The sequence below is a fragment of the Carassius carassius genome, chromosome 27 (genome assembly GCF_963082965.1).
Source record: "Carassius carassius chromosome 27, fCarCar2.1, whole genome shotgun sequence".
In the NCBI taxonomy this organism is placed as follows: domain Eukaryota; kingdom Metazoa; phylum Chordata; class Actinopteri; order Cypriniformes; family Cyprinidae; genus Carassius; species Carassius carassius.
Genome location: NC_081781.1, coordinates 18,247,559 through 18,263,013, shown reverse-complemented (window position 1 = coordinate 18,263,013; position 15,455 = coordinate 18,247,559). Strand labels below are relative to the sequence as shown.

The following is a 15,455-nucleotide window of genomic DNA, read 5'->3' as shown; positions in this document are numbered from 1 at the left end:
AGAAATCAAATAGTTTCTATTCTGACATGCACATCAGATGGACAGTTTACTAGCTAATGAATTGGAAATCTTGCTCACTCCTTGCCAAAAAAAAACTTGTTGGTTTTAGGTGGTCGTCCAGGCTGGTTTTAGAGGGCTTTTGACCACTTCTTTATTCTGAATATATGTATATTTAATAATAATAATAATAATAATAATAAAAACTGGTGCATTTTCAGTATTAAATTTCAGTACTAAAATGTTTGGGAGACTTTTTTTTTTTTAATGCTTAGACTGAAATCAAACTGCTTGTAAACATACTTAACGGCGACTCCGACTGAGGTTCTCAAGTCAAGGATGTTTGACATCAATCAGTATTTCACGGTCCTGGATGCTGACTAATGCATAAACACTCTGTGCTCGTTGGACTCATTGAACAGGCAGGGAAATTGTTCCAGACTGCAGCTCTTCAGTTAAATTAATTATTGATTGGATCATCATCTGCATGCGCTGCTTACCGCCTCAGATCAAAGGCACTCAGTGTGGGTGCGTTCTAGGTTTCCGTCCTTCTGACAGCACGTCAAATGGAGGAAGACAGAGGTAATTTACCCGTCATTATTATGCATGAGTGCGCTCGTGAAAACAAAGATGTTTTTAATGTTATCTGAGGCCTAGTCTCCATTCATACACTTGGGCACACAGTCATTTTCCATCCCAAACCGCCCGTTCAAAACTCCTCTCAGGCAGAACAGCTGAACACTAAACAACATTTGAGTTACTAAAGCCCCGTTTGGACCGTAGACAGTAAAAGGCTCGGACAGCACTGCTTCTCCTTGAGGAAGTTAGCCGAGGTAAAAGTGGTGTCAGAGTTAAACGTACATTTTATTGCCACAAAAGTAATATTTTGGCTTTTTGGCAAAAACAGTTTAAATGTAATCGTGTCAGATATTACGTCCGTAATTCCGCTCATGTATTTTCATCTTTCAATAAGTACTGGGAAGGTTTATGCATCACGAGTTGTTCTGGATTGATCTGTTCAACATATTTAGATGTTTATATTGGGATGCATTTCCTGGAGGCTGCTTTTTAAAGGCAAATGCTGCTAAAACGCCTTGTGTGTGTGTGTATACACATATACACACCTTAGTAAAAACATACATGAAATTGTGAAATTGCATACATCCCATAATAATATTGTAAATAATAATTTACTACTACCTGTTCCAATCAAATGAGTGCTTAGGTTTTCATCACATCAACATTAAGACATCATCAGTCCATTGGTACAAACCAAGAGTTTATTAGGAAACATCAGTCAGAGCACATTCCCCCAGAATTCTCAGCGGTGGTAAATATCAGAGTGTGAAAACTGACCAGGACCTACAAGTACATGCTTGACAACCCCCAAACCTGAACATGCTTTTATTACTTTGGTTTTTAAAAATATTTCCTGGAACAAAAACATATTCATAGATACTGTGGGTTCAGCAGAAGACTGAGAGACTGTGCTCTTAATGGATGAGAGGAGGAGGAGGGTACAGTGTGGGCCTGAGTCAAGTGCATCTGCCCGTATAAACAAAACTAAGAAAAGAGAAACACAATCATGAGTGATTTACGAAGATTTCTTCTGCTTCTTCTTCTCCGCCTCCTCCTCTTTCTCCTTTTCTATTTCGGCAACCAGCATCTCGATTTCTTTGGACTCCAGAATCTGTAAAAGAAGAGAGATGACAGGAATGTTCCAACATCAGCAGGATGACAAGAATGTTGCATCAAAATAACTATAAATAGATGACTGTACAAAAATCATAAATCAAATGAATTACCTTTAGGGGCTGGTTTCTTCGGATCACAGCCAGCTCGATGTTCTTGCCCCCAGATTGCACAACCTGTGTATCACAGATCATATAGAATTGCAAACATGTTACATCCTGTCAGCTTCATGATATGAGTGTGTGTTTTGAATGCATGTGACTATGGTAACATGGTGTTTACCTCTAGTAAGGCTTTGATGGCCAGTTTGATGGCATCGTTGTCACTCGCGATGGCTTCATCTGTATAGTTTTTCTCCAAAAACTCCCTTACAGTCTTCGCACTGCGTCCGATAGCGTTTGCCTGAGGACACAGGTGAGGGTCAATATAGTCACAAAAGGAGTAACACCTGAATGTTATAGAAACAAACAGCTCTCATTTTACCTTCCATGCGTGGTATGTTCCAGATGGGTCCGTCTGATATAGACGTGGAGTCCCATCAAAGTCAAAACCAACGATCAGGGCTGAGATACCAAAGGGACGGCGTCCGTTGCTTTGAGTGTAACGCTATTGCATGAGCGAAACACAATGAATATACAGAGCCAAAAATATCTAGAAGAATGAGTTACTGTAACAGAGAAAACTACTGCAAAGGTCAATTCTTTAAATGTATGATTTACCCTAGGGTGGCACCATTAATCAAAATTAAATAAACATAGCGGATTGTGGATTGAAAAATTGCAGATGTTGTCAGCAAAAGAGAAACTTCAAGGGTTTCCTTCAGTTTTTTGACAAAATAAAAGCTTGATGGTTTAACATTTGAAAATTAATTAATATCCATAATTTATTGTCATTTTAAAGTTGTACTGTATAGTTTTTCCATTCAAATTATTTTTCTAAAATACATTTCCACTTTACAGTAAAATTTTAATAATACAATTTCTGATTTTGTTCAATATTTTATAGAGTAATACATAGTAATACAATAAGAATAAATATAACAATAATAAGTATTATTATTACTACATAGTCGATGCATTATTGATTTATTACAAATTTTGGGCCAAAATTTGTAGGCATACGAACAAAAACACAGAGCAAAAGTTACTATTTAAAATAAATAACATTTTCAAATTGCTATTACATTTTTATAAAAAGAAAAAAACATGCCATTCAAAACCTGCATGACTTTTCTGCAGAACACGATATTTTGAAGAACACTGGGGTCCAAACACGGACTTTCACTATTGTCATCATTTCTCAATATTTTTTTTTATGTTCCACACAACACATTTAGCCATACAGGTCTGGAATCACACAGGGTTGATTAAATGACACAGTTGACCATTTGAGTGACCAGCTGCTGTAATGGGCAGTGTGTGAGCTGGAGTGAGGGTGTCACCTGTTTGAGTGTGGCGATGTAGCGGGTGATGTACTCCACAGTCACGGGGTCCTCCACTGTCAGTCTGTGGCTCTGACACTCTACTCTAGCTCGATTTATGACAATCCTGGCATCTGCAGTCAGACCTGGACAAACAAGCACATTGACAAGTAAAAACATGCTCAGATCACCCATATGCATTGGGCTTTTAAACTACACCTATTCTGCCAATGTTTGCCAAAGTCAATGTTTTTAATAAAGTTTTAATCAATTGTCAAGTGGCCCCAGCTGAAAGAGTTAAAACACGGGAATGGCTACTTAATAAACATTAGAATGACAGAACCATTCCTTCATGACATTGATTATAAGCACAGCACAAGGTGTAGAGGAATGAATCTTACCTGCAAAGGCCATGCACACATGCTCATCTAGAGCACATATCTTCCTGACTGTCCTCTCCTCCTGAAGCTTTGCCACAGACTTCTTCTCAACACCCAGGACAACAATATCCTTCCCCCTGATGCCAACCTTCAATCAATAAAAAGTTAGTTAAAACATGGATTTTTAGTATTTGAGTACTTTTAACGTTTACAGAAAATAAATACAATTTAGCTCGAAAATGCAGCTTTTATATTCATGTTAGTTCATCCTGAACTATGGGCACATCGCCCTCTAGCGGATTTATCTTCCATCACACACACAGCCTGAAGAATGAAACTACATGAATCATATGATTACAATTTAAGCCCAGTTAAACATAATATCACAAATAAACTATTAAAATGACATTTACTAATTAAGTATCTTTTAACAATCGTGGCGTTTAAAACCAACCCAGTAAAGTTACATGAAGTTTACCTGGACATGCAATTTCATTGATTAGTTAACAGGCAAAATTATTAAAGCACATGTTCTTCCATTCATTACTTTTTAATAAAAGTAGCCGTGTATTGGTACAGTATTTATAATTCATAGCATAAATGTGATCAAAACAAATCAGATCAAATAATATATCTATCTTAACATAAGGATAGTCCATGCTAACATTAGCCGCAACATGCAAGTCACGCTTAGCTGTAAGCATATCACTGAAAATCGCTGCAAATAAAGCCATCAGCCCAGCTGTTTCACAACAATCTTAATCAATCTCAATATTTATTCATGTATCCAGCGCTTGTTTGCTATAATCATCTGTCAGTCGGTTGTGAATGTGTATTTGTGTAGCCATTAGCCACCGCGCTAAAGCTGCAGTTCAAATGCAAGTTAACAAATAAAGCCACTCACAGCTGTGGAGCCCTTCTTTACTGCTTCCTGAGCATATTCCACCTGAAACAGGTGACCATCGGGAGAAAAAACTGTTATAGCTCTGTCATATCTAGCTGCCATTTCTGCACACTAGATACAAACGCACGAATTTGGGTGAAATAGTTGCCTGTGACACAGGCGCTTTCGAATTTGATTTGCGCGTGCGCAGGAACGGCGCGCATTGAATGCTGGGACTTGTAATTCTCAATGCACTTAACTCAAGCGACTTCCTCAAACAGCCTCCTGGTTTACTTTCCGTTTTGAATAATAGTTTTTTTTTTACAAGAAACTTTTTTATTGTATTATTATTTATTAATTCATTTAAAAGTCACAAACGACTTACAATAGGCAAAATAAATACATTAAAGCAAATAGCCTACGATCAGCCACATAATTACAAACCACAGGTAGGGCATTTAAATTTATTATATCAATAAAACATACTTTATTTATTTGTTTTTTTGTTTGTTCGTTCGTTTGTGGGGAATGACTACTAAAAATGTTCAACTAATTAAATGTTACTTTGCAATTAATTTATGTTTATTTAATAAAAAAAAATACTTAGTATTGTAAGGGAATGGAAGTATATTTACTTTTTCAAATAAAATGACTCAATTTTTTGAAATTGTTCAAATATGTTTGAATTTATATTCCATTCTGTTTTTTCTTCTATGTCTATGTGTGTGTGTGTGTGTACACTAGTCAACATTCGAAGTGGATCAAAACCTTTCATCAAAGTTGTCCTAAAACCTGAAACCAAAATGTGTTCTTGTCTTAGGACAACTTTGATTAACTTTTTTGATCCACTTCAAATGTTGACTACCGTGTGTGTGTGTGTGTGTGTGTGTGTGTTTGTGTGTGTGTGTGCACGGTAAACCTGCAGAAAACAGTGCCCATTTAAACAAATACTAAATATTTTTAAGAAGTCTGGTTATTTTTAGTTATTTTATTTTTTCCAATTTTTATTATGCAAAAGAACCTCATTAAAGACATGACCACTCCAGAGCTATTTAGCCACTTGATTTAACTGTTATATCACACGTCTTCAATAGTTTTGAACAAACAGAAGACAGCATGATGTCTTTGACAAATACAAGTACATACCGACACTTTCATGCTTCTACTTCAAAGGCCATTTTGGTGCCACCAAACCTCTCATCAATGCTTCATCAAGAGCACGGTAAACCTGCAGAGAACAGGCCACAAGTCTCCCGTACCTTATTAAAAATGTCCTTTTAATTAAATTCAACAAATAAGAATACATTAAACTAAATATGATGCATCTGGGAATAGAGGGGTTTGTGTTCCGAGACCATGGAGCAGTGTTCAAAGAGACAGAAATGCCCACCCACTAGTATTCCTAAGCTGCATATTCCCTCAAACCATGCTAATGAGGACCTTCTGTAGTGCTCGCTAACGTTCACAACCTCAGCATTTCTTGCGGGAGTCACCTGTGTGGGACATAAGGGGTCTCTGAGCAAGTGTGACCTAGCTAATAACGTATAAGGTCTGTTCTGAAGGAAACCAGGTTGTGGGGGGTATAAACATATGGAAAAGTGCATTGGGGAGTGTCTGTTCAGAATGCTGTTTCTGATGTTTTCTGCATATTGTGTTACTGTAGAAATTTGCCTGTGTTTACACCTGCTGCTCAGCCTTTGATTTAAAATAAATGATTTTTTTATTATTATTTTTACAGATGTAATGCATTTTTTTTCAGGTGCTGAACAATTTCAGGAGGTCAGTTACAAAGGAGAATGTTCCTTGCTAGCACACAACCCTGTTACAACTGACTGACCTTGACCTCAGCTAGAGTAGCACTGAAGTGAAGTCTTTTCTCAGTCCGTTTTGTTCACCCACTGAGCTGGGATCATCATCATTAGCAATCAGCTTCATCGCTGGCTGTGTAATTAGCTGATTAATAAAAATGAACCTTCAAAATTCATTAATATCACACAATGATTAATCTTGATGTCCTGATTTAAAAATGCCCCTACTCAATGTTTTTTTTTTTTTTTTGAATTGGCAGTGGTGAAATGTTCATAAAGATAACTGGCTCATAAGATTTAATACACTGTAGGTAATCATGCCCCTCATGAGCACCCTCTGTTTGAATGTGTTATGAAATCTCTTGAGAAAACTATTTTTAAAGGTATAGTTCACCCAAAATGTTTTGACTTTCTTTGTCATAGATGGAAATATTTCTATAACAGAAAGCATGCTTTTCCGTATGATGGACTTTCATTCTATGGAAGAGTACACTGTGAACATTCTTCAAAACATCATACAGGTTTTGAACACAATTTTTTGGCTAAACTATCCCTTTAAGGGCTTATACCCTTTGTGTGCAATTCCAGTCAAAAGTTTTTAAACAGTAAGGTTTTTTTTATGTTTTTAAAAAGTATCTTCTGCTCACCAAACCTGCATTTATTTGTTTCAAAATACAGTAAAATTTCAAATTATTTTTTACTATTTAAAATAAATGTTTTCTATTTGAATAGAATTTTACATTATTTAATATATATTATTTAATGTTTAATAGATTTCATTACTCCAGTCACATGATCCTTCAGAAATAATTCTAATATTCTGATTTGCTGCTCATTATTATTATTATTATTATTATTATTATGTTAAAAACAGCTGAATTGATTTTTTTTCAGGATTCTTTGGTGAATAGAAAGTTCAGAAGAACAGCATTTATCTGAAATGGAAATATTTTGTAACATTATAAATAATAATAATAATAATAATAATAATAATATGAAATGTTTCTTGAGCATCAAATCAGCATATAATGATTTCTGAAGGATCATGTGACACTGAAGACTGGAGTAATGATGCTGAAAATTCAGCTTTGATCACAGGAATAAGTTACATTTTAAAATATATCAAAATAGAAACTAGTTATTTAAAAAAGAAAAAATACTTCAAAATATTACTGATTTTGCTGTATTTTGGATCAAATAAATAGTAGTGTATAAAAATACACTGGTAGCATTATAGTTTTATACCTGAACCAGTCCTGGAATAACACTATGCATATGAGACACTGGAAACTGACAGTGAATTTGTTTCTGTACTTCTGTGGGAGCCTTATCTGGGATGAAAAGTCATTTCTGATATTTCATCTTTAATCCTCAGAAGAAAACCCCTCTGCCTTTCTCTCAGAACTAAATAATCTTCTCTCTGATCAGGTTATTTTTTCAAATGTGTATCAGTCAAAAGAACAATCTGGGAAATTGACTTTTTTAAATTACTGTAGTTTCACTGTAAACTATTTGTTCTAGGACAGTCTAATAAAACAACTGGATGCTTGAGGATATGAATCAGAACTAACAGCTCTCCTCCCTTGAGATGCTCTGATTGGCTAATGCATTATTTCCTTCAGGATCTCCTTTGCGCAAAGGTTGCTTTTGCATGTCAATACCATCTATTTAAAGCTACACTATAGGTCTATACACATATTCTGGCCTAGCTCTTCATATGACTTATTCAGGTTGAGAGTGATGCAGATTCATAATGTCACCTAAGACATGCAGTCTGAATCACTACATGGATGCTTAAAGTCAACTCAAATATACATAACTGTCCCAACATGTTACCACCTCAGAACCTGAGCGACATGTTATGCTGTTGTGTGTCTTCATTGCACCATCCCCTCATTTATTCACAAAACAGTCACAGACAAGTATCTCAGCAGCTAATTCAAAACTCATTAGAAACACGAAATTGCAGAGCAGACTCCCAAAGGGATCCGGCTTTCTAATCAACGTTCCCTGCTGCAAAGCCCATCCAACGGGGCGGCTCATAACTAACGTTTCCACAGAGAAATTAAACCGAGGTGTCATTATGAAAGGAGGCGCTCCTCTGATGATTTCATTATGACAGTACCATATGTTTGATTGTATACTGTAGATATTGAGAATGTTAAAGATGCATTTAGTCTTCGATAGGTTGTTTAATGCCTTTTGATTTTAAAGGAATGAAAACAATAATTAGCCAAATTATTAGTCAAATGTCATGTGCACCAACTACCACCTTTTTTAAAAGAAGGCAAGAAAATCTTAATTTTATGTAAAGGGATTTTAGTATATAAGCGAGTTTAAAGGAATATTTCAACCCACCCCCCCACCCCCCAAAAAAGAAAGAAAGGAAAATTTGCTGAAAATGTACCCCAAGATGTAGATTAATTTGTAGAAATTTTGCATTAGCCTACATCACTTACCAAAGAATCATCTGCAGTGAATGGGTGCCATCAGAAAGTCCAGTCCATCAATTAATGTTTTATGAAGTGAAAAGCTGCCTGTTTAGATTTGTTTATTACAAACACAAAGCTTTTGACTTTACAAGATGTTGAACTGGAGTTGTGTGGATTATTGTGATGTTTTATCAGCTGTTTAGACTCTCATTCTGACGGCACCCATTCACTGCAGAGGATCCATTGAGCAAATGACGTGATGCAAAATTTCTCCAAATCTGTTTCGATGAAGAAACAAACTCATCTACAACTTGGATGCTTGGGGGTGAGTAATTTGATTTGATAAACTTTTTTTTCTTGATGCACAATTCCAAAAATATATATGAAATAGCCTAGACTGGCTTCAGCCTCCTGTTCCTGAGCAAATGACCCATCACATGTGTCTCTTTCAAAAGAGATCTCAACAATGTTCGAAACTCAGATTTGTCGATTGTCAATAAAAAGTTACTTTTCAACACAAACTTCAACATTTCTCATAAAATTCTTCAAAAATCGAAATATATGAGGCATTCCAGTAGAAACAAAACTAGACCAAGTTAATATATAAGTGAAACATAACTGGGAACTATCTTGAGCTATAAACTATCAACTCTGAGCCTTAAAATTTTATTTTGGGGTACCGGTGTGTGTTGTGTGTGTGTGTGTGTGTGTGTGTGTGTGTGTGTGTGTGTGAACAGTGATTACGCATCTCGCGAGCCCCCGGTGGCGCAGCGCGTGCATGGAGTCATCCCGCTGCTGTAGGCGGGGGCGAGCCCCTTTGCCCGTCATATTAATGTGCTTTCCCGCTATTCAAATCTCCGGAACAGTACGAAAGTGTTTGTCGCTTGTGTTGTCCTGCGTTTGCAACTTAACCCGTTTGTGTTGACAGCTGCCGAAGTCCTTTGCGATGCCTCGTCGAAAGCAGTCGAAGCCCCGATCTTTGAAAGGTACGAAAGGCTTTTTTTTATTTTTTATTTAACCACTTGCTTCCTTGTTGTCTTAAGTGAAATCCGACCGCGGGACAAACCACTGCAGACTGTCATTATTTGCAGATCTTTCGGCTGAAATTCAGTCTTTCGGCAAAAATCTAATCAGGAGACAGACTGTTTTGAGCAGACTTTTCGTTGCATTTTTGAGTAACGTAATGTACTTTCATTGAGAGGGGTTTTCAACATTCTTGTATGCGGTGCACATTAATACAGATTTATTTATTGAATAATTATTTATCATGGTAATCAATGTAATTTACCCTACTTGTGATAGTTTTGGGCTTTAACAACAAAGTTGTCTCATTTGTCATAAAACTAAACGGGTGTGTAGTTTTAAATAGGCGGGGATTAAATATCTCAACAATGATGGTAAAATATGAATGAGGAAAACGGCTTAATAAACATACTAAATAATGACATTTTAAACATTCATAGATTTATGTGAGGATTAAATTTAGTAGGGAACGGAAAATATTTCTAGCTCGGTATAAAAACAGTAGGTTCAAAGCACAGTGCCAAACACAACAGAAAAGCATGTGTGCGTACAGTAGCCTGTGATTATTTTAAAGTTGCCTGAGGTTTTTATGTTTGCGGATAAAAGCTATTCAGTTTTTGTCATCGCGTCATGTGGATTATGTCACCTTGAAATCACAGAATACAGATGCTATATGGAGTACGAGAAGAATGCAATAAGTAAAGAACAAAATATAATTTTTGTATAAATAATGAGAACTTGGTTGAATCTGATGTGAATCTCTTTTTCTATTTGTGCACTTATATGAGTTACTTGCTTATTTAGTTTTCCCCATAGAGAGGATTCACTCACCCACTTATTATATAAAAGACTCCATGAAACTTACCAATGAAAGTATTTCAAACAGTACTTGTCTTCAGTGCAGCATTTATTTAAAGAGCAAACATGCACAGAGGGGTATTCCCCTGTTGGATGAAAAATAGATCAAAATGTTGATGTTTGTATACACTTTGCCCTTTGGCAAAGGGGTGCCATAGTGTACTGTTATATTCTGTCACTATTATTGGTTAGCTGATAAATATAGCACATTAAATGTGAATGGCTTTGTAACTACCAGTCACTCTTTCTTGCTCTCCACAATCTTTTCTCCACAGGTCAAGACGGAGAGATAAATACAAAGGAAGATAGTATGATAGTGGGGAAGAAACGTTGCTCCTGGGAGAGTAGAAAAGAAAAGGATGAGGATAGGGAAATAACTGAAAAAGAGAAGGATGAAGATGCTAAAGAGCACAAGTGTGCAACCCTACAGCAAGCAGAATCATTGACCCAACAGAGGCTGAAGTACTGCCATGATACAGGTACTGGATACACTCCCACGCTATCTTTCAATATTATCCTTCACTGTGATAAACTGTGAATATTGTGAATATATCCATCTCTTTCAGTATCTCTTGACAGACAGATTAAAAGGAATAAAGACCTCTAGGGTTTTATATTCAGGGTTTAGTGTGTATGCATGTTTAAGTGACCTTTGAATTAGGTACATTTGCAATTCCCTATCTGCACACTTATAGAATGAATCATGCCTTGACAAATGATTTTGGATTTATGAAATTGCGATTGCTAATTGTGTGAATACATGTTTTTAATATGTTTTATCCTTTAAAGCATTTGCATTAATCCTTTGATGATATAATTTGCTACCATGACTTGGGTTTCGGTTTTTCTCTTCTACATGTTCAGTACTTTAGTAGCAGCACTCCATTTGTTCAAACTGTGAATCTGGTCCTCTCATACTGACAGCAATTTTAGTCACAGTGGGACTGCTCATTATGTGGCCTCATACCGAGCTAATTACATCTAAAAAAGTGTGAAAAAGAGCATCCAATTCATATTTTTGGTGTTTAGTCTGCTCCTATGAGGCTGAATTATATTTTAACCCACCTTCAGTAAGACCTCTGAAATAAAATAGTAGAATTCTTAACTATCACATGACAGTTTTAGTTATAGTGTATAGTGTTTGGGAAACTACACTGTGTCATTTATCATTTAACTGTCAAGTAGTTAACTAAACCCAAATTTAATAAAAACATAGCAAGCAAACTACAGTACATTAAAGTTCTATAAATGGTGATGTATACAGTATTTATATATCTGACAATAACTACAAATGTACTAAATTTAGAAGCACTGCTAAATTGGTTTCAGTTTGTTACTCCTCAACAGTGATGGTGCGTTCTCTCACTGTTTTTTTTTTCAGAAGTTGTTAAGATATTTTCCTCTCTTCTTTGTCCATAGCAAATCATAATGTGGAGAAAGATGAAGCATGTTGTTTGGCTTTGCCTTTTTTCCCTGGTCCTTCCTCCTCTGACCGTGAAGATGGTTGTGATCTTGGATTCAAGGGAGACACATATAAAGATCATCAGAGATTTGGTCAGTGTGGGAGGGCAAACCTTCCTTTGTCTGGCAACTGTTCAGTACCTCTTGAAATATCCCAAAAAGATAACAGCAGTGAGACCTTCATTAACGGCAAACAGGGATTGAGTATTCAATATGAACAGGGTAGTGTCATGTCCTCCCAACATCTCTCTCAATCAAATCACCCACCCAATAACCTGGAGGACACTGAGAAAAGACATCCTCCAAATTGTGCAGCACAAGATCAGTCAGCCCTCTCAATGGCAGAATGCCCCTGTGCCACAGCACACATGTCCAGTCCAGCCACTGCATATACTGAAGAGATGGCATTTAGGACAATGGATCCTTCTGCAGAAAAGAGAAAGTCTAATTTTGATTCAAACAGTTGTTTAGGAATCTCCAAAAAGCTCAAGGCTTTCAACAATTGTGTTCATTGTCACAACCACATGAACCCCAGAGCACATCCACAGCCCCAAGACATAGAAAACAACACCCGCTCTAGTAATAAGATCCTGACTCTTCCACCTGAACTATCGGAGCACCAAAAAGAGGCTAATGTGATGCTAGGCCACTCCGTTTTGCTTGAAGCCGCAATCACAGCAGCCGTTCAAACGGTCCTTCAGTGTAGCTTCTGTCCCACTTCGTTAAAAGACCTGAATGCCCTTCAAGAGCATGTTCGCCAATCACACAACTCGGCTTTAATTGAGAACAACGTCTTCTTCTGCTCGCAGTGTTTCCGAGGATTCCTGACAAAGGACACACTAGATAATCACGTGCAGCAGACCCACTGTCTCAAACTTGATCCAGATCCAGAAGAAACAGCAGAACGGAAGTCTTTGATTTTCTGTCCATACTGCACTCATTTGCCTACGTTTAACAGTAAGCTAAAATTGATGCAGCATATCAAAAAGACTCACAAGAACATTAATTTGATGAACCTTAAAGACGGAAGGATGACAATGGGTACAACATCACCCCAGTCTATCAAGAGTCCAGCCAAAAAAACGGCATTACCTTCAACTGACTTCATCTGTGACCATTGTGGGGCCAAATACAACGATCTGGATCTGTTTCAAACTCACCTGAGTTCCCACCTGAAAAGTATGCTTCCAAAACTTAGACGTCCAGAGTGCTTCAAGGATTTCCCAAACCATGAATCTTTCAAGGAACACACTGTTTCTCATTTTAGCAATACATCTACACTCTACATCTGTGAAAGCTGCAGTAAGACCTTCACCAGTGTCAAAGACTTACATGGACATCTACTCGAGATGCACACCATTGTGTTTTACCGCTGTTCCCTCTGCCAGAAGGTGTTCAGCTCCAAGATGTCTATTCAAGTTCACTTGGCCTCCGAGCACAGTAACAAGAGAACCACGTTCCACTGTACGTCCTGCGAATGGGACTTCAAGCAAGAGCAAGACTTGCACCTGCATGTCAAAGAGAAGCATCTCGACAAGGTGTACTGTTGCATTTTCTGTGCAGAGTCCTTTACCACGGACATTGAGTTACAGTGCCACATCACAACACATAGCGATAAATGCAATCCCTGTGTATGTACCCAGACTAGATCTCCCCTCGAGGTGCCCTTACACGAGAAACTCTGTGCCAAGAGCCAGAGTGCTGAAGGTAACAACGTGACCCCTCCACCTGTCCCCGAACCAGTTGCCAAGGACAGTTCTGGAATGCTGCCAGTGAATAGTGAAATACGAGACGGTAAGGTGGAATTGCTGTTTGGCCCTCCAACCAAAAGCAAAGGGAAGGCGAATCTGACCGATCCTATGTTTGCCTGTGAAATCTGCGGAGCTTCTTACACCATGCAGTCCTTGCTCGCCAACCACCAGCTGCGAGATCACCACATCCAGCCCGGGGAGAGTGGCACTCTCAAGCGCAAAGTAGAGGCAATCCAAGGGAGCCACAAATGCAAAGACTGTTCCAAGACCTTCTTCACTGAGATGGCACTGTGGGAGCACGTCCAGACTCATCTAGGGCCCACCAAGCACTGCCAATGCCCCATCTGTGGAGAGCGCTTCCCTTCACTGCTAACTCTGACTGAACACAAGGTCACCCACAGCAGGAGCTTGGACACAGGCAACTGCCGCATCTGCAAGCTTCCGCTTCACAGTGAGGAGGACTTCCTGGAACACTGTCAGAGGCACCCAGACCTGCACAACTCACTCACAGGCTTCCGCTGTGTCGTGTGCATGCAGACTGTCACCTCCACTCTTGAGCTGAAAATTCACGGCACTTTCCACATGCAGAAGGTCCAGGATGATGATCTGATCAACAGCTGCACGGATCCCTCCAGCCTTAATCCTGACCTTAAAATCTCCTCAAGCATTGCTCAGCAGGAAACTGTGACCATGAATGTCAATACATTCGAGCATAAATTCAGAGACAGTAAGACTTGCATTTCTGTAGTCAACTGTTGTTCAGCTACGGCTCTCATACCAGAGGAGAGAAGCAATAAGAACACTCTCACCCAGACCTCGACAGTTTGAGTCAACAACAAACTCTATAAAAGACATCACTTGTAAATGACAATATATATACTCTTTTGATTGCCTGTGATCTGGAGTATCTGCTTTCAGTCATGCATTATGTATTTATGCCTTAGATGTGTGAAGACATTAAGATGTTTGGGAGAGGCTTTTAAAAGTGGCTTCTTTTGTTTTGAGATGCTTGGCAAATGACTAATTCTCCCAAGTGCGAGGCTAATCTTCATTGGAAACTTCTGAACTCAGATTTACTGCCATATTTGGATCATTTCCTCTATCTTTGTTGCGTTTTTTAGATAAATCCTTGTGTTAAGAACAGGAACTGGATCTTGGTGGATCTAGCCAGTAATGAGTTGCTGATGACTGAAACTGCAGATGCGCAGAGGGGCAGAAAAGAGGATGAGATGTGGGCAGTGGGACTTGATGTTCTGAGGGAAAGAGTCATTAGCAGTGTTTAATCAAATTGAAATCTAAGCAGGCCTCTTGGTAAACTTTATGGATTATATGTAGGGTTTTTGGACAATGACATCTGATAATCTCTAAACTAATAAAATTGTATGGTAATTGTATTTTTTAGTATTATATTTTTAGGAAAATATCTGCATCTCTGCCTTTTTGATATTTTGACTCAAAATTGTATTTGTGTGTCTTGTTAACTGTATCTGTATATGATGTTCTGTTGCAGAAAATAAAATTGCTTTTATGTGAAATATGGTACGTGAAGTGGTACGTGTTTGTATTTTCAGTTCTCTATATATTGTAAAATGTTATGGTATGTTTAGATCCTTGAAGGACTTTTTTTTTTTTGAGAGGTTGCCAATTTTTTACTTGATATTGTTAAGTATGGTATCAAGGTTCAGTAATACATATGGGCAATAAAGATTAACCATGGACAGGATAATAAAATTCAATAGCAGGATTTTAC

At 37.7% G+C, this 15,455-nt stretch overlaps 2 protein-coding genes across 2 annotated transcripts; one reads left to right on the top strand and one right to left on the bottom strand.

Annotated features, from left to right (window-relative positions):
* Positions 1-1,255: 1,255 nt before the first annotated feature.
* Positions 1,256-4,581, bottom strand: LOC132106940 (proteasome subunit alpha type-7-like). The gene is made up of 7 exons (XM_059513042.1): positions 4,394-4,581; positions 3,511-3,637; positions 3,131-3,255; positions 2,173-2,295; positions 1,972-2,091; positions 1,803-1,865; positions 1,256-1,687 (listed from the first exon to the last, which is right to left on the bottom strand). The coding sequence occupies exons 1-7, from the start codon at positions 4,493-4,495 to the stop codon at positions 1,592-1,594; spliced, it is 756 nt and encodes a 251-aa protein (XP_059369025.1). The 5' UTR covers positions 4,496-4,581; the 3' UTR covers positions 1,256-1,591.
* Positions 4,582-9,361: 4,780 nt separating this feature from the next.
* Positions 9,362-15,247, top strand: znf521 (zinc finger protein 521). The gene is made up of 3 exons (XM_059513041.1): positions 9,362-9,598; positions 10,769-10,972; positions 11,913-15,247. The coding sequence occupies exons 1-3, from the start codon at positions 9,559-9,561 to the stop codon at positions 14,531-14,533; spliced, it is 2,865 nt and encodes a 954-aa protein (XP_059369024.1). The 5' UTR covers positions 9,362-9,558; the 3' UTR covers positions 14,534-15,247.
* Positions 15,248-15,455: the final 208 nt, after the last annotated feature.